Here is a 19,543-nt window from a genome sequence, read left to right as displayed (position 1 = left end):
CTCTCAACTCACTCCCCACCTAGGAATTCATCTGGGTATATGGAAAGGCTGTGCCCAGGGCCCACAGGTCCATCTCAGGGGCCACCCACCTCTTTTTTTGTCCTCAGCTACTCACCAAAAATGGAGGTTGTAAGAGTCCCCTCTGTGTAAGATCTCTGCACAGTTCCTGGCCACTGTGTCTCAGGAAATTATAATACGGGAATTGAAAAAAAAAAAACAAAAAAACAACTGGAAAGCTAAGTGCCCCACCTCTCAGGCTTTTAGATAAGCCACATTATGGCTGGGGTGGAGGCAGACAGGCCAAAGGTAAGAAACCAACCCTTCCCTCCTCCTGGACCCAGGGAGCAGGTGGGAGATAGATAGATATACACAGATGACACTGCACTGAACGCTAGTCCCTCTCCTGGCCATGTGAGCCTCAGTAAGTCCTCTTCCCCTCCCACTCATGCTTATGGCGGGGAGAAGGAAGCAGGAAGATTCCTCTGAAGACACAAAGGCCAGGAGGAGATGCAGCCCTCCAAGGCAAGGAAGAGAAGTGAAAACAGGGGAGGAATTCAGAGGAAAGGGCTGGGCACCCCTTGGGACTCTGGCTTCTATATGAAGCCACTGCTGAACTGACCTCTTCCCTGGCCATGTCACAAGCTATCCCTCTGCCAGCCCAGCCTGGCTGAAGCCCAGAGGTGTAAGTTCTGTCTGAGGACCAGCCAGGCGAAGTCCCAGAGCAAAATGCTGCTCTCTGGCCAGCTTGCTGCCTCTGACGGTTCCCCGCCAGCCCCTCCAGCTTGCTCTGCTGGAGGCGGCAGGAAGAGCAGAGGTCCCAGGGGCCCTCCCACCATCCAGGCAGAGGGTCGGACTGATGCTCCACGCTGCCCCCTCTCCGCCCCCTCCCGGAAGCAGAGGCCAAACTCAGGGGAAATAGGAACACACTGTCCTTTATTTGTGTTTCTCAGAATACTGTACAAAGGGAGTAAAAATCCTATTCACACTTTGCTTAGAAAGATTTTGAGGTCAAAGTTCCTTATGATACGTGGGGTGGGGGTTGGGGGGACCAGGACGCAGAAAACAGGGCCAGTGACGCCGCCACCGCCGCTGCCACCGCTCCCTCAGAGCCCTGGCACCCACACCTTCTCAGAAGTAACACGGACCCCAGTCAGGCTGGGGAGGGGAGAAGGCGGCTCCCCTCCAGCCCACGCGCAGGCTCCTCCCCGCCCCTGCAGGTCACTCCCTGCACCTGCCGCTGTCCCACTTGAGAGGGATCATGCGGGACTCTGCAGCCCACCAAACCCGTTTGGAGGTGGCCTGATGGCCCCATAGGTACATGCCACACAAGAGGCCCCGCCCCGGCGCAGTCTGCACGAGGAGGTTACCGGGTGAAGGGCTGCGGAAGGGCCCCACCATTCGTCATTTCTGTCCCATGTCCCCGCGGCCCTCACACCACTGCAGACACGGGTGTCAAACTGGACCTGTGCTTACGATGACGCACAGGCCCCTTCCACCCATCTCCACCCCCTCATGCCAACCCAGGAGCTTCAAACCCATGGCAGCCTCCCTTCCCATTACCCCCACCATGCTGTGGGTAAGTGACCCCTCCAAGCCTGCCCCCTTCCCTGACCACTTCCCAAAGAATGAGGTTGGGTCTGTTCCTCCCCCCCGCGTTTACACGAACCCCCGCTGCTATACGGCCCCGTTCTTTTCAGTCTCAATTCACCCTCCCCACCCCTGCCCCCAGCCCCCTCCCCACCTCCACCAGGGCCAGGAGGCTGCAGCCCTGGCCCCCCACCTCTGGGACCAGGCCATGCACACCCAGCCCCACCCCCCACATCTCCTTATCCTCCCCACCTGCACCTAGTACCCCGGGGGGGCTGTGCGGGAGCTGTCTGACTTGAATTAGACAATTCTCTACCCGGAGGGATGAGGCCCTGTCACACAACTGCTTTCGTATATATAAGCACACACTAAGTGTCATCCTAAAGACTTAAGAATTAAAGTGAAACAAACTAGAAGCTGTACCGTTCCCTCTGCCCTGCTCACAGGGGTTAAAGTGCTTTAGCAGGCCCAGGAGGAGCAAGCGAGCAGGGGGCTTCCCTGGCCCCTCGTCCCAACCTCACAGGTCTGTGTTCAGCCCAGGAGCCCAGCCCATTCCAGGAGCACCCCCATGAGGCGAAAGGAAAAGATCAACAAAATCAGAAGGGGTCAGAGCCCCAGGGGGGGCCCACCCCAAACTACTTCAAGTCTGCTACTGCGGGAAGTGAGGGGGAAACTAGGGCCCAGAGGCGCAACCCCCATCTCTGGCGGTACCCAGCGGCTCCTTCTGTCTTCAACATCACAGCACAGGCTTCTACCCCTCCGCTGCCATCCCAGGCAGGGGAAGGGGCTGCACCCTCAGTACTTATTGATTCCAAAAATCCGGACTCCATGGAGCTGGGGCAGCTTGGGGATGAGCACGCTCATCAGCGACACGGTGTTGAGGATGAAATGCATCTGGTCGTACTTGGTGTAGAAGCTGGTGAGGAAGTACCTGGTGGGGAAGGTGGGGGCAGGTATAAGACTCTGTTTGGAAGACCCCTTTCTCCCTCACTCCCTGGTCGGGGGAGGCAGATTCCTGACAGCCGAGGAGTTATGGGAAAGACTCCCCGGAACAGAAGTAGGGTGGCAAGATCCGTGCAGCTAAAGAAGCCCCTGCTGACCCGGTCCCCTTGCTCTACCCCAAGCCCATGGGCCAAACTCACTGGCAGGAAGAAAGCCCCAACCAAGGAAAGATAGGACCAGGGAGGCACAACCTGAGCCCAGCATAAGACCCAGGGACACCCCAACTTTCCTTCCTTTGCTCATTCCTACGCCAAGAGCCACAGCTGGTGAGGGGTTTAAGCCTCGCAGGGCCCCAGGGTCCCCCAGGCCTTGGCCTTCCTGCTGGCGTCCCCCTCTTCCCAAGGCACTCACAGCACGATGGGTGTGATGGTCAGGAATTTCCGAGATGCCGTGAACTGGACTCCATAGTCCATTTGCTCCCAGTGGGTGAGCAGCCTCGCCTTGCCCTGGTCCGGGGTCTCAAAGGGGGTCCCCTTCACCGTGTGCAGGAAGATGTACATGCCCTGGAGGGAGGGGCCTCTGTTAGAGGACGCAAAAGGCCAAAGGCCCTCCAGCTCAGCTCCTCCGCCCCAGTCACAGACGTGGGCTCCTGGTGATCCGGAGCCCCCTCTGCTGGGCAGGGGGATGTGGGCTGGAGGTCAGGCGGGAGGAGCTGGGAGCCTGGCCAGAGAATAAGGGGACCCACCGGGTGAGAGGGCAGGCCTGGCATGAGGAGAGCTCCCGGGGGGAGGTGTCAGCCACAGAACCAGCATGGAGACGCCACCCCTCCAGCCCAGGGCTAGGCTCCCTGTGCCTGCCAGCTGGCAGGGGGCAAGCAGATGGGAAGGAACGAGGCCCCTGCTTGCCCACCACAAGAATACCAGGGAGCAAGCAGGTAGTGAGGGAGCAGAGAGGGGCAAGAGGGAAAGATGCTCTGAGATCCTAACTCGGGAAAGAGGCATTTCTGCCCCAGGCTAGGACCTGGGTCCTCTGGACTCTTTAGGGCCCTTAGTTCAGCTCTCCATGGCCCATCTTCCAGGTCCACAAGTCACCCCATCCCAGAGGTGTGGCCATATCTGCAGACTTTATTCCAATAAAGAGGAGTCGGGCAGAAAGAAGAGGGTGGGGTCTGGGCTCTGGTGACAGGTGCCGTCAGCACGTCACCCTGACATCTGGCCCACGTCTGGCGGGCTCCCACACTCCCCAGCCCCGCCAAAGGCAGGCAGCAACAGGCCCTCACCATGTTGTGGATGAGGTTGGTGAGGGTCCAGACGACGGGGACGCTCACGAAGGGGATGCTGAGCAGCACGACGTGGAGAAGCCCGATGGCCAGCACGTAGGACAGCCAGATGCCGCGGCTGTTCATCACCCGCGTGTTGGGGTTCACCTCGCTGTGTGCCGTTCCCACGTTCATCCTGCTGCCCCTCTCCTGCCACTGTTCTGCAAACAAGCAGCACAGGTGAGACAGGCCACACCACTTTCCCTGCCCGCTCACACCCGCCACATCCCGCAGGGAAGGAGGCTCTGCTCTCCCCCAAGAGCTCCAAGCAGGTCTACCATTTTGATTCTCAAGCGAGGAGGCCAGAGAAAGTCCATGTAGACTTAACTCTATTCACTTCTCACTGCTGGGTTGGGATAAACACCAGGCTGCTCCGCACACAGTCCAATCAGGACGGTGCCTTTCCAGGCACTGGGACTGCCTGGGTGGATAGGTCACCAAGAGGCATCGAGCCCCAGAGTAAAGAAACCACTTCCCATCCCGCAATCTCACCCTCCAGAGGGCCCTCTTCCCACGAAGCCCAGGGGAGGGGAGAAAAGGCCTGTGCCCTAAGAATCACTCAGCATAACCCCTGCTGGACTCCGTCTTGCTGAGGGTCTGACATAAGACATCTCCACCCCTGAGCCCCCCGCCCTCCCGTTAGAAGGAATAAAAGGAGATGAGAACAGTCAGTAGTGGATAAAATATTTGGGGGTCATTGCTTCTACCCATCTCCCCTAATTCTCCAATCCTGGGTCTGACTGGCAGGGTAGAAAGAGAGGGAAAGGGAAGAAAAGAGAAAACAGACTAGAGACAAACTTTGCCCAGACCTGGAAGCTGCCTTCTTGGTGACACAAAACAACCCATCCAGATGTTTTATCCATTTGGCAGCCACTCAGGCTAACCCTCGTGATGCCACCCATTTTGCTGCCAAACTACCAGGGCCCTTTTCCCCACCAGAGGAGAGGCAAGGATAGAGAACATAGCCAACATCTACAGCTCCCACGGGTGGCTGGAGCCCACATCAACATACCTCTCCCAGGGATACAAAACCACACCTGTGGCCTCTCTCCTGCCCCCCCCCCCTTTTCTCTCTGCCCACCCATCCTCACCTGGGCCTCCTTTCCCAGCACCTGTTTCCAGGTGTAAGTTAGCACCATGCCTTCCCCTGCCCAGCTCTAAGGGCAGAAGCCCTGCAGCAGGAGGAACCAGGAGGGCTGCCCTTGATGCCCATGAAACAGTGCAGCCCAGCTGCATTCCTGGATGCAGGTAAGGAGGGGAACAAGCAGCCCCGTGTCCAGAGCTCAGCTGTCCCCAGATCCCTGAGGGCCCTGTGACCAGCAGGAGGTGGGGACAGATGAGACCTTTGTACTGGCTCTCCTCCCTAGCTGAGGGAAGATCCTGCCTGACAAAGACCCTAAGGTCATCACCATGATAACAGCCCCATCTTTCCTAGGGATACAGAAAGGGGTCCCAGATGAGGGCATCCTGGAAGTGCCCAGAAGGTCACCTCCCACACCCTGCTGCAACAAACCCCCTCAGAATCAGCTGCCCTCTATCTCTGGCTAGGATCACAGAGTCTGCATAGGAGCCGATTCTCAAGAATCAGTTCCCTACTTCCAGGATAATGGGAACAAGTTTCCTCCTTTCAGATGGCTCCAAGCTTAAAGACCTCAGGGGAAATGTGACCCACAACACACTTTCCCAACATACAAACATACATGAGATGGCCCAGGGTGCATCCAAAAGTAGTGACGCTCCTGGGGCCCACCAGCTCAACCCATTAGGCTGGATCACTGGGCCTAAGAGAAACCCAAGGAAATTAGAAAACCAAGAGTGACTCAGTTGTTTACCTTCCCAGGGCCTTAGGGCTTCAGTTGCCCTAACAGAGCTCCTGGGACACCTACTGCACAAAAGCCTCCACCTGGTGGACAGGCGGGTTGGGGAGACTGGCTAGGAAGTGAGGGCTCTGAAGGACTTCATTACTGACGAAGGAGAGAGAAAGAATTCCCCAAGCCGACCAGAAACTGCTGCCCCTCCCCACTTCTCCCTAAGCTAGACCTACAAGGGTGTAGGAGTAGCTAGACCTCTAGCCCTCCCTAGTGTTTTGTCCAGGAGTGCTAAGAGCCTTGCTGAGTTCCAGATCATCCTAAACTCCTTTCTGGCTGTATCAGGGCATCCAACAAAGCCTGATGAGTCTAGGAGGGGCCCAGACCTATGACTTAAATGATGCCCTGGGAAGCTTCTTCCTGCAACCTGAACACTAAGTGCCCTGAGAGCGAAACATCTCAAGAGCCCGCCTCCCCCAAAAGAGGCCCCACCCCCAAAAAAGAAAAAAACAGAAGAGGTCAATAAACTAAGAAAAAGACTGGCAGCAAGAAGCACTCTTGAGACTTTTGTGTGACTAAGGGTACATATCACCTCTGCTGGTGAAATAACCAACTGCCCCTGGCCCAGAAGGGGAGAAATGGAGAGAAGAAGCTGTTGGAGATAGAGTAGGCGCACAGCAGCGGAGCCTGAAAAGTTCTGCTGCCACAGCTGGCAGCGGCAGGTGGCTGCCTGTGTCAGTCCCTGATGTGGTTTCACAACCTGCCTCAAACCAGAGCCTGCAGCAGCTTTGTTCTGTTAACTACTTTCTTGCTGGTAACTCTTTCCTACTCCTTCCCTCCCTTCCCCTCTGGCTCCGTATACAAATATCTCTGCCTAGCGGGTCTGTCAGACACCTAAGCCGAGGCCACAGTGCCAGCAGCCAGGTGAGCGCTTCCTAATCTCTCCCCCAAGTAAGGGCAGCAAATCTTTCGCCTTCTGGGTTGAGGAGCACAAAGCATCCGAGCCCACAACCTGGACCCCAACGGGGAGTCCCTGGCAGCACGCCACAGTGCCATTTTCATTCCGCCCACCCCGCAACCCGCAGGGCCACAGTCGTTCACCTCGCAGCTCCGGCTCTGCCTCCCGGACTCGGGGTAGCGGTGGGAATGGAAAAACGGCGAGTACAGGAGGGAACCCACACTAGCACGGGGAGAGGGTGAAGCGAGGAGGCGGAGTTCTCACTATTGTTGGGGTGTTCTGAGTGGGACTTCAAGCCGAAGTGGGGGGCCTCCGTTCCGTTCCCCAGCCTGGGACCTCGCACTCGGAGCCTGGCCCGGTCCGGAGCCCCACCCCCACCCCCACGCGTTCACCCAGCCCTGGAAGCGAACAAACCTTTATCCCCGAAGCCCAGCCTCTCCCCGCCCCCCACCCCCAGACAGAGCACTCCTCCTCTACGCCCCATCCCGGGCCTCCCGCCCGCACTTTCCCCTGTGGGCATCCCTTCGACTGATGCACGCCCCCCCCCCCCCGCCTCGGCTGATGCACCCCCTCCACCTCCGCTCACCCTGTCCCGGTCCCCTCCAGCCGCGGGCACCTCCCCAGCAGCCCCTACCTCCTTTCCCGTCCCGCCTCTAGCCCCAGGAGGCTCCCGGTTTGGCCACTTCGAGGACGCCCGTCCGAGCTCACCGTGCGGGGCCGCAGCTCGAGGCCCGGGAGGGTTGCCCGGGGGCGAGGGCCGCTGCTGCTCCAGCAGCTGTAATAAGCCGCGGCGGCAGCCACCCCGCTGGCAGCTCCGGCCGAATCAGCGCCCCGCGCCGGCCCCCATTACGTCAGCGCCCAGCGCCGGCCCGCCCGCCGCCTCCTGGGAGTTGTAGTGTTTTTTTTTTTGTTTTTTTTTGTTTTTTTTTTAAACCCTGCTCCAGCCCAGGCCTCGCTGGGGCCGCACGCAGCTTTCAATAGCAAGAGAAACAAAGATCAGATGGTATCGCTTTGGTGCATAGCAATGCCTGTTTCGGCGTCTGCGCGCTGCATGTGGGGTTTACTCTTGCCCGGTTTTGCTGGCGAGGAAACTTGGAGTTTTAAGTAACTTGCCACAGCCCCCCGCTGGGTCCCCCCCCAGAAATTCTGACCTCAAGTCAGAGTTTTTCATCTACACCTCGCTGTCTCTGCCCTGGCCCTCCAGAAACCGACTGGCTCAGCCGGTGCTGGACCCTCCTGGAAGCGGGTTTTTCACAACGTTGGTTAGGATGAGAGTCTGGAGGGCAGAGAACTCAGTCCACAGCCTGTATGCTCCTCAGTTACACCTGACCCAGGCTGGCCTGGGCCAGGTCATATCCTCGGCCTCCCCACATTAGAAGTTGGAAGAGGACTTGGGAAGACGACCTGATGAATAGCCAAGACCCTGAGTCCCAGCCACAGGTCAGCTGTTTGGCTTTGGGTGGGAGGCTCTCAGATCTGCACTTTTCACCTCTCCATGCTGTAAAGGCAAGGGCACAGATTTTCCTGTCAGGTAGACTTAGCAGGCACTGTTTCACCGGCAGTGTCACCCTGGGCAAATAACTTGTCTTAATCTCCAATTCCATACCTGTGAAAACCTACCTCCAAGATTGTGGGAATTCAAAAGAATGTATGTATAGCAACTGTTGCGTGGTAGGAAGCTATTGCTGTTGGAGGTTGAACTAAATGGCTCTTGAGGTCTCCTGGGTCACTCCCACTCTCCATGTCACCAAGAGTGCCTTGTTTGAGGAGTTTCCACTCCCCCGACCCAGCTTCTAAGTCCACTCTATGCACAACAGGGCTGGAGTAGCAGGATCAGGTGATGTCATGACACGCCAATCTGACTGGCTGTAAACACACACTGAAGGTGAGGAGACAAAAAGGAGAATGCTGGCCCAGGGAACCTCACCCACCCCTCCCCAGGGGGCTGCCAGGGAACAGCTGTCACAAAGCAGGAGTGGGGCCCCCAGAGGCACCTAGTGGGCACCAAGCAGGTGGATATCTGAACCACTCATCGCAGGAGAACAGGCAGCTTCTCGAATATTTCCAGGGCCAGTAGCCCAAGAGCACTCAGCCCAAGACCTAAATAGTCACCCCAGAGTCTGAAAATTTTTTACCTGTGTCTTACAGAAGTTCCTGCTGGTTGGGAGAGGCCCCTTTCCTTACAGTCAGCCTTGTGAAGAAATAAGCAAAAACTGAGTGTTGTCCTTTCCTTAGAAGCCTCCCCGGTATTGAGGCAAAAAAAAAAATGTCTCTTATTTTTCCCAAAGTGAGCCTACTTGTCTCCTTCGACTTTTCTCTGGGATTCTTCCGTCTTCCCCGAAGTTGATCAAGCTCTCTGATCTTTGCCAGTTTCCTCACTCTCTGTGAAGTCCAGTGACCCAGACTGGATCCACGTCTCAAATAAGGGTCTGACTAATGCATAGTCTTAACAGAAAGATTATTGGACATGCCATGCCCTATTAATAGCTCCTGTTATCAAGGGTTTGTTTTGTTGGGTTTTTTTTTTTTTCACAACGGGAATGAACAGAGTACTGACTCACTCTAGGTTTGTGGTAAATTGTGGCTCGCTTTCTGCTTAATTTAGCCTGAGTCCGTGTCATCATCTTTCTCCTCTAGCTCTCTGCCTTCATAATTACCATGTCTTCACCAAACATCCTTCAGCCTTGAATAGGCCTAAGTACTTAGAATGAGTGACAGCACTCTTGTGTGGTGCTGGGGATGCATAACCCCTTGGACAGACACTTGGTGATCTGTGCCAAGAGGCTGAACAATTGTTCAGGCCTCAGAGCCATGACTCCATTTCTGGTAGCATATTCTAAGGAAGTACGTACCATACACTATGTGTGAAGATCTTTATTCCAGCATTAGTTATAACAATGGAAAACTGAAAGCAACCCAAATGCCCAAGAAAAAAATTATTGTACTATATCCATTGGATGGCATCGTAGGAAGCCATATAATAAGCAGTACAGGAAAATGTTTGCTAAGTTAGATGAAAAGATCAGGATACAAAATAGCATGAGCTGGGAGTTCCCTGGCAGCCCAGCGTTTAGGACTTGGGGCTCTCACTGCCATGGGCCCGGGTTCAATCCCTGGTCAGGGAACTAAGATCCCACAAGCCCTGCCCCACAGCACGGCCAAAAAAAAAAAAAAAAAAAATAGCCTGAGCATTCTCCAGGGGTGCAGTCAACAAAACAAACACAATTCCCTCATTAACAAATAAATTGGAAGAAAAAAAGGAAAGGGAGAGACTTACACTTAAAAGAAATTAAGCAATCTGTCAACCAAAAGCCTTATCTGGGTCCTCATTCAAGCAAACCAACTTTTAAAAATATATATATTTTATTAAATTATTGAGGAAATTTGAATACTAACTATTCAAATTGATGATCTTAATGAAATATACACTTTAAGGCATGATATGGTGCTGTGGTAATTTTTTCGATAAAAAAACCTCGGGCTTCCCTGGTGGCGCAGTGGTTAAGAGTCCGCCTGCCAGTGCAGGGGACACGGGTTTGAGCCCTGGTCGGGGAAGATCCCACATGCCGCGGAGCAGGTAAGCCCGTGAGCCACAACTACTGAGTCCGTGAGCCACAACTACTGAGCCCGTGTGCCACACTACTGAAGCCCCTGTGCTTAGAGCCCGTGCTCCGCATCAAGGGAAGCCACCGCGATGAGAAGCCTGCTGCACCACAACGAAGAGCGGCACCCGCTCACCGCGACTGGAGAGAGCCTGCGCAGAGCAGCGAAGACCCAATGCAGTCAAAAATAAAATAAATACATTAAAAAATAATAATAATAAAATAAATAAATAAATAACCGCCTTATCTTTTGGAGATAAATACTAAAATATGTGTGATGAAATGATATGATGACTGGATTTGCTTCAAAATAATCTGGGCTGGGGATGGAGGAAGGGAATAAAAGAAACAAGTTGGGCCATGAGGTGATAATTATTGAAACTGGGGGATGGGAACATGAGATTCCTTATATTATTTTCTCTGCTCTTTTGTGTTTGAAGTTGTCCATAATAAGTTTTTATAAACCTGCATATGCATTAACGATTATGATGAGACAAAATAGAGTAACACTGGTAAGATCCTGGCCCCAGACTGCCAGGGTTCAACTCCCATCTCCTGTAGTTACCAGCTGTGTGACCTTAAGCAAGTCACTGAACCTCTCTGTGCTGCAGTTCCTAAAAATAAAGGATGTTGATGATCATGGTGATACCCACCTCATGTTGTTGTGAAGATTAAATGGGTCATTAAGTGTGAAGCATTTAGAACAATTCCTGGCACATAGTGAGTACTCTATATATGTATCAACTTTTGTTAATCCGTTCCACATTTGAGTGACATTTGAGCATCTACTTTACTAGGCTGTGGAAATTCAATAAAATAAAAACAGATCTTGTGTTAGGATGGAGGGGTTGGGGGTGATCTTTTTCATTCTCTAGTTTCAAACTTTGTGTAATGTGAGATTATTCGTTTTAAATTTTTTATGAAAACTGTTTGTGTTTTTAAAACAGAGTGAGTCACCTTTGCAGGCTCTCCCTGCCCTCTGGGATCTCCTTAGTCTGCTCAAGTAGACGTGTTCCCAGCTTTGGGGTATTTCCATCTGGCAGGGTGGTGTGGCCTCTGCTTGCCATAGATACACTGTGTGGGCCAAGATAGCAAACACGGGCAGGGTAATAAGCTGGGAGTACATTCCTGGGGTGATGGTAGTGGTGGGAAGTGAGGAGGTGGGGCATCAAGAAACAGAGCCCCTTCTTCTGACCCCTGGGGGAATGAATGGCACCCCTCCAGTCTTACCACCTCCTACTCCGCTCCAATTCATTCCTGCTACCCTCCGGCTCCCCCCCACCTCACCTCCCTCCTTCCCGAAGGGGAGGTTTTGAGGTCACACCCAGAGCAAGCGCGAGGAAGCAAGGAGCTGTTTATTTCATTGGCAGTTGTTTTCATTTGGGTGGGGGTACCCTGGGCATGTAGTGGCAGCGGAAGGGAGGGGCAGTGATGTGGAGCAGACAGAGCACTGAGTGACAGCCACCAAGCTGATGAGAAGCAGGAGGAGGTGCCGGGACGGGCGGCGTTGCCAGTGGGCGCCCTGCTCTCCTCCCCTCGCCCGGCCCTGTGGTTAGCTATTTTGTGCTGCAGAGGGAAAGAGCCATGCCTGCCAGGGCCTCCAGGGCCAGAGCCAAGGCCAGAGAGCCAGAACCTCCCTCTGGGAACCAAGAGCGGGCTGTTCTTTAGGAACTCCTCAATCTGCATATTCTCTGATACAGACAATTGAGATTTTCTCTCGTGAAATAAAAACAGTTTAGAAGGGGGCTTCCCTGGTGGCGCAGTGGTTAAGAATCCGCCTGCCAATGCAGGGCACACGGGTTCGAGCCCTGGTCTGGGAAGATCCCACATGCCGCGGAGCAACTGGGCCCATGAGCCACAACTACTGAGCCTGCGCGTCTGCAGCCTGTGCTCCGCAACAAGAGAGGCCGCGATAGTGAGAGGCCCGCGCACCGCGATGAAGAGGGGCCCCCGCTCGCCGCAACTAGAGAAAGCCCTCGCACAGAAACGAAGACCCAACACCGCCAAAAAATAAATTATTTAATTTAATTAATTTTTTTTAAAAAAACAGTTTAGAAAACTGTAAATATTACAGATCAAAAGGGCAATGGATATAAAAACAGAAGCTTCAAGAAAAGCTCCCCTCACATGCTTCCAGTCGCATTTCTACCCCTAGCAGGCCCCACCTCTTTAGAAATTCTGAGCGGTCACTGCCCCAGATCAGCTTCCTCCTTCTCCTCCTAACACAGCTCCTCCTTCAGTGGCAATCACAGCCAACATTATCAGCGTTTGCTGTGTTCCAGGCACTGGGCAAAGGCTTTTACATACATAAGCTCTCTTAATCTTTAAAACGGCCCTGCAAAGTAGGTATTTTTATTATCTCCACTTTACAAATGAGGAAACTGCCGTACAGTGAGTTTAAATATTTTGCCGAGGGTCACACAACTAGGAAGTGGCATTTCTCCCAAAAGTCAATCCTGGACACAAACACTCCTCCATCCATGTGTCCCTCATGTTTCCACAGGTGCCTTGTAAAGACTTCTCTCCTACACTGAGGGTGCTGTATTTGAGTTATCTGTTACACATCCGCTTCCCCTGGAGGCTGCTTGCTTCATATTTCTTACTCATATTTGCATTTCCTGCATATACTGGGTCCTCAGTAAACATTAGCTGAGGGAGGTAATAGACCCATACATCCCAAACTACAGTCACACCAAGCCCCTAACCATTCTCAGAACACACCTTTCTCTTTCTTGCTCTTGTCTCAGCCTACAATGCCTTTGTCCATCTGGTAGACTCCTACTTGTCCCGCAAGGCCACCCCTCACCTGTCACCTTCTCTGTGAAGGTTTCCCCAACTGTCCAAACAGAATCCACTGCTTCTCCTCTAGGCTCCTCTGACGCCTGCAAACACCTCAACTAGAGCCCACCCCTAGGCTATCAGGGGGCTGTGTTTGTGCACACATCCATCTTCACCGTTGTCTGGGGGCTGTTCTACTTCTCTCTGCATCCCCAATGCCTAAGGAACCCAGGAGGTGTGTGTTGAACAAATGAGAGAGTACATCGGAGGATGGGAGCAGGAGGTGTATACACCCTTGTCAGTTTCCGCAAGGAACAGGCATGGCAGAGGCCTTTGCTGCCCCTCCAGCCCACACTGCCTAGGAGACTGGCATTAGATGGGTCCCTGGCTGACATGATGGATAAAGTAGCCAGCCCTCCTGCTTTCCTTTCGATCCCCCTCTACCCATGCTGGATCTGGAATGGTAGATCCCATGAAGGGGCATGGAGTTACTCCCCTTGGAGGAAGGAGTTGTGACTCAGTCCGCCCAGGGTCGGGGCCTGAAGGACCTACTTTCTGGGACCCTGAACTTGGGAGCCAGGCCCTAACGTGCCTCAGCCTCTTCCCTGACCCACCATCATAGACACATTGAACATCAGGCTGGCAGGGATCTCAGAGGCCATGAGGTCCAGAGAATCGAAGGCCCAAGGGAATTGGGAAGGGATATGCCCAGTGGCACAAATATCTGATGATCTTGGGCTCCTCCAGGCATAGCTCCTTCAGTCCCATGCTCTGGCGTCCACCAGGCCCTCATCACCTCCCACCTGGACTGTTGTAGTAACTGGTCTCTCTTCCACCAATACAACCCCCGCACAGCCAGCAACATGATCCAAATGTCAAAGGTAATTTAAAAACCCTTCAATCGGGCTTCCCTCGTGGCTCAGAGCCCATGCTCCGCAACAGGAGAAGCCACTGCAGTGAGAAACCTGCAAGCAGCAACAAAGACCCAATGCAGCCAAAAGTAAATAAATAAATAAGTAAATAACCTTCAATCCATCAGCCATGGAACCAAGTCCTAAATCTTACATGGTGTATAAGACCACAGGGATCTGGTCCCTTTCCACTTTAACTGCAGCCTTTGACACCACCCCTTCTGCTCTACTGTCTAGAAGAAGCCAAGCCTTCTCATGCTCCCTTGACCCTGCACATACTCTGCTGCTTCACCTGATGAACTGAGCCTTAAAGACCCAGCTCAAATGCTACTCCTTGGTAAAGCCTTCCCTAATATCTTGGAAAAGTTAGTGTATCAGGTAGGAATGCTCTCAGTTAAAAGCAACAGAAAACCCAAGCCAAGGAATTTTTGTGACCCTAGGTTGCCATCAGAATCTCTTAAGGATCTTTAAAAAGTCCTGTCACTGTACACATGCCAGATCAATGTAATCAGAATCTCTGAGGTGGACCCAGGCATCCGTAATTTTCAAAACCTCCCATATTCGAATGTGCAGCCAAGTTGAGAAGCACTGAATGAAGCAGGAGATTATTTTTCTCACCTAGTGAGTCCAGAGGTAGGCGGTTGCCTGTGTCGGTTGAGCGGCTCAGCAATATCCAGGCCAATGTCTCAGTGATACTCTTCACCTTTCCTTTCGGCTTTGCTGCCTCAAGGTCACAAAAGACTGTAGTTGACCCTTCATGTTCAAAGCCAGAAGAAAGCTGTACGGAGAAGGGGAGGGCCCAAACCATCCTCTTTTATGAGCAAATCAAAGACTGTCCTAGAAACCCCTTTAGCAGACTTCTGTTTAGACCGTCATTGATCACAGTGGACCACGCCCAGCTGCCAAGGTGACTGGGAAAGTGGATGAGATTTCTGACAAACTGAGAGGACCAATCAGCTCTGTCATGAGGGACGGAGCACATTGCTACTCCCAGAACAGTGTGTGTTATCAAGGAAGGAGCTTAGGAATGGATACTGAAGGGTGGCAGAATACACCACCCCAGAGGCTTCCCTGGCGGCGCAGTGGTTAAGAAGCCGGCTACCAATGCAGGGGACACGGGTTTGAGCCCTGGTCGGGGAAGATCCCACACCCCGCGGAGCAACTAAACCCGTGCGCTACAACTACTGAAACCTACGCACCTAGAGCCCGTGCTCTGCAACAAGAGAAGCCACCGCAGTGAGAAGCCCGCGCGCAGCAACAAAGACCCAACGCAGCCAAAAATAAAATAAATTTATAAAAAAAATACACCACTTCAAAATATGCCACTTGGGCTTAAGGATTATTTTGAGCAGATGCAAGAAGAGCATTCTAATCTCCCCTTTTCTTCCAGAAAACAGGAGACCAAACCCCCATGTGAAAGATGCCCTCCCTGTATGGGGAGAAAAGAAACATTCTTCAATGGAGAATCAAAGCCAAGAGAATTCTGTACAAACAGGCCTTGTTAAAATAGTTTTTCCCTTCCTTTAAGCTCCTCGTATATTTTAGTCACTTCACTACAATCACTGCTCTTTATTCAACCTAGTATAAAAGTATTAATGTTTTACCACTTCCCTAGGTCTTCATTTCCTTATGAGGGCTCCCGTGTCATTTATATAAATTTTAAAAAACAATTTTTTTTCATTGAAGTATAGTTGATTTTTTTTTTTTTTTTTTTTGGGCCGCACCACACACCTTGCAGGATCTTAGTTCCCCCACCAGGGATGGAACCCGGGCCCCCTGCAGTGGAAACGCGGAGTCCTAACTACTGGACCGCCAGGGAAGTCCCATTGAAGTCAAGCTGATTTACAATGTTTCAGGTGCACAGCAAAGTGAATCAGTTACACACACACACGTATTCTTTACAGTAGGACCTTGTTGCTTATCTTTTTTGTATATAGTAGTGTGTATCCGTTAATCCCAAATTCCCAATTTATCCCTCCCCCTCGAAGACATATAAATGTGTACACTTTTCTACTGTTAATCTGTTTTATGGTTCTTTAATTCCCAGGCCCACCTGAAAAGCCCTAATTGAGTAGAGGTAAAAATGTCACCCCCCCACCCCCACCCCGACAACACCAGCAGATTCTGCCACAGTGACTTAACCTCTCTCTGGGCTTCACAGCTCTGGGCTTCACACATTGGTTCTGGCAGACATCACATTAAAGGCACTGTGCAGACGTGTGTCCACATGTCCATGTCTCCCTCTAGACTGGCAGTTCTTTTTTTTTCTTTCTTTCAAAAGGGCACCATACTGTTTTATTTCAGCCCTCAAACAACATAAAGAGGTAACAACTTCTGATGCCATGCAACTAACAATAAAGGAACGAAAAAAATATTTTATTTTTTTATTGGAGTGTAATTGCTTTACAATGTTGTGTTAGTTTCTGCTGTAGAACAAAATGAATCAGCTATATATATATATATATATATATATATATATCCCCTCCCTCTTGGACCTCCCTCCTCCCATCCCACCCATCTAGGTCATCACAGAACATCGACCTGAGCTCCCTGTGCTATACAGCAGCTTCCCACTAGCTATCTATTTTACACATGGTAGTGTATATATATCAATGCTACTCTCTCAGTTAGTCTCAGTTCGTCTCATCTGCATCTCTTTTCCTGCCCTGCAAATAGGTTCATCGGTACCATTTTTCTAGAATCCATATATATGCATTAATATATGATATTTGTTTTTCTCTTTCTGACTTAGCGCACTCTGTATGACAGACTCTAGATTCATCCACATCACTACAAATGACCCAACTTCGTTCCTTTTTATGGTTGAGTAATAAGGGAACGAAAAAAATATTAACAACAAAAACACAGTCTTTGAAAGGTTGCTCACAGCAGTAGGTTGGCAACACTGGCAAGTATTTCTGGCCAATGGCTTCCAACAAGAGGGGTCTGAACGAACCCCCTCAACTCAGCAAAAGACCTCCCACATTTTCCCTTGATAGTTTACACACTCTGCGTCACGCGTGCCACACCACTACACTCACCAGACTTTTGTAATTCACATCTTAAAACATGTAACTACATGTTGTGCGTAATCGCAACAAAAACTGAAAACAAAACAGTGTGGCAGAAAAGTAAACGAACCCCAATGTTTCCAGTAAGGCATCAGGGAATCACTGCTGGCTGCACCCTTCATTTCACCAGTTTAAAGAAAAGTTTGATTTACATCTCTCAGCAAACCCAACATTCAGAAGCTTAACCAGCAGCCTCAAGTTAAAAGTTTAAAAGACAGTCCTCCTTTCTTTTGGTAAATGGTGTATATACAACATGAAATCAAGTTCTACTTTATTTAAAAAACTGAGTATTTTTAACAGCAAAAATATATATGTTTGTATTTCTCTTTTTAAAAAGACATTTAATAACAATAATTCAGAGGACAGGATTTAACCCTCAACCCCCCACCCTGCCAGGTATCCACCTGGCACAGATACATTAAGGCAAAGGCTCCTGGAGAGGCATGTCCGCCTGGGCGGTGGGCTGGGGACGTGAGAGGAACACATTCCTCTCCTGCAGGGCCAGTTTAGAAAGCCTTCTCCCTCATGTTCACCAAGCTGTCCTGCATCCCGAAGTAGACTCTCTCCGCCATGCTGATGAACAGGCCCGTGTCCACCACACCTGGGATCATTTTGATAGCTGTGTTCACTTCACTCCATTTGTGGACCCCGTCAAAATTCCAGTCCAGGATAAAATTCCCATTACAGTAAGTCCCCTATGTACGAACCTTCAAGTTACGAACTTTCAAAGATGCGAACTTGTGTTCACATGTCCAATCACGCAAGTTAGTTCATGTGTCCGGTGTACATTGTCACATGCGTGCATCCTCTGCAAGTTGTTGTGCTTTTGTGTACTTTACTGTACAGTACTGTTGCTGTGCAACATGAGGAGCTTACTAATGAAGACCTGGTGGAAATGGAGGCCCAGAGAAAGGCCAAAGAGAGACAAGAGGAAGAAGTAACTAAAGAACCGAAGAGATTCAGGATGCAAGAAATGGCAAGGGGATTTTCTTTATTTGAAGAGGCACTGTTAGTTTTTGAAGCACAGGACCCAAACCTAGAAAGGTTCACGAAGGTTGCAGCTGCCGTTCAGGATGCAATCCAGTGCTACCATGTCATCTATGATGAGAAAAAAAGAGCTAGTACCCAGACATCACTGGATAATTTTTTCAAGAGGGTAGATAGAATTGAATCCAGCAAGGAACCAGAACCTGTGCCATCGACATCAGGAATGAGTGAAATTTCACCTTGCCCTCCATCTCCTACTGCTGACGATCCTTCAGCTCTACCATCTCCCACCTCCTCTCCCTCCTCCAGTCAGTAACTATTCTTGCCTGTTCACTCGATGCAGCCCCTATATGCCAGCTGTTGTACTGTACTACTGTACTTTTCAAGGTACTGTACTGTAAGATTAAAAATGTTTTCTTTATTCTTTGTGTTTGTTTTTTATGTATTATTTGTATGAAAGTATTATAAACCTATTACAGCACAGTACTATATAGCCGATTGTGTTAATTGGTACCTAGGCTAACTTTGTTGGACTTATGAACAAATTGGACATATGAATGCGTTCTCAGAACGGAACTCATTTGTATGTAGGGGACTCACTGCTATCCATCACCAAGGGATCTGCCTTGTTGATGGCCATTCGAAGTTCAATCACGCCCCCAAACTTCTGGGTCACAGCTCAGCTCACTGGGACATAGGCCATCGGGATGACCTTGATGGGGGTTCCCCTTGTGCCACTGATTCCCCGAGGTTCTTTGAATCTTTCCTGAAATCGCTGATCACGATGAAGCAACTGGCATTGCCAGTCACAATTTTCTCCTGGGTCTCTACTGCCCTCGATGAGATTGAGATCAACATCTACCTCATCAGCACCATTGATGGTAAGGTCAGTCTCTGGGTGTCGGTCCAGGTCACCAAGAGTTCAGCCATACTGCAGGATGAGCTGACGGGCCTGGAAGGAAGTGGGAATACAGACGGGGTTCAGATTCTCTTGTTTCACTCTTTCAGCTATTCGCTGCACAGCGTGAACAACTGTAGAACCACTCCCAGTTCCCAGCACTTGGTTATTCCTCACGTGGTTCTCCACCGCTGCGCGGTCCACCAGCTTCTTGGCCTCCTCAGCCTTAGACATGATGGGGGGGGGGCCAGGCAGATGCTGTTAGCATCTCCGCCACCAGTACTTGTCTAGACCGGCAGTTCTTAACTCAGGCTGCACATTAGAAATACCTGGGGAGCTTTTAAAAATACACCAGCGCCAAGACCCCATCCACAGAGATTTTAACTAAATTGGTCCAGGTAAACCCAAGCATAACTAATTCTAGAAACTCCCCCAAGTGATTCTAATGTGCAAGCTGGGTGAACTACTGGGTTAACCACAGCCATCTGAGACCCTCAGAACAGGGGCTGAATCTTGAGCACAGTACTACTTATAACATGGGGCTCACAGGAAACCCTCACTGAATGAATGAATGAATGAATGAATGGCAGGGAAGAACTTCTGCTCCAACCTTGTCAACCCCCAGTCTGCACTGTGCACCGTCCTGAGTGTGGTTCCTCCCTCCTCTCTGTTCTCCCTTCTCT

General features: G+C 51.2%; 1 protein-coding gene and 1 pseudogene across 9 annotated transcripts; both read right to left on the bottom strand.

Moving 5' to 3' along the window:
• Positions 1 to 1,758: 1,758 nt before the first annotated feature.
• ORMDL3 (ORMDL sphingolipid biosynthesis regulator 3) lies at positions 1,759 to 9,016 on the bottom strand. Of its 9 annotated transcripts, XM_028165315.2 has the most exons (6): positions 8,911 to 9,006; positions 8,749 to 8,804; positions 8,234 to 8,479; positions 3,809 to 4,008; positions 2,941 to 3,092; positions 1,759 to 2,518 (listed from the first exon to the last, which is right to left on the bottom strand). In XM_028165315.2, exons 4-6 carry the CDS (start codon positions 3,980 to 3,982, stop codon positions 2,383 to 2,385), a joined length of 462 nt encoding a protein of 153 aa, XP_028021116.1. In that variant the 5' UTR covers positions 3,983 to 4,008; positions 8,234 to 8,479; positions 8,749 to 8,804; positions 8,911 to 9,006; the 3' UTR covers positions 1,759 to 2,382. The 9 variants fall into 9 exon arrangements, with proteins under 9 accessions (XP_028021116.1, XP_007177634.1, XP_028021115.1 ...); XM_007177572.3 differs by having other exon boundaries at positions 8,749 to 9,016; XM_028165314.2 differs by lacking the exon at positions 8,234 to 8,479.
• An 8,465-nt stretch (positions 9,017 to 17,481) lies between these two features.
• On the bottom strand, positions 17,482 to 19,109 carry LOC102998235 (ribose-5-phosphate isomerase-like; annotated as a pseudogene).
• Between the last annotated feature and the right edge of the window lie 434 nt (positions 19,110 to 19,543).

The sequence above is a fragment of the Balaenoptera acutorostrata genome, chromosome 20 (genome assembly GCF_949987535.1).
Source record: "Balaenoptera acutorostrata chromosome 20, mBalAcu1.1, whole genome shotgun sequence".
Classification (NCBI taxonomy): domain Eukaryota; kingdom Metazoa; phylum Chordata; class Mammalia; order Artiodactyla; family Balaenopteridae; genus Balaenoptera; species Balaenoptera acutorostrata.
The sequence above is the reverse complement of the archived record's forward strand: the minus strand, read 5'-3'. Positions and strand labels throughout refer to the sequence as shown.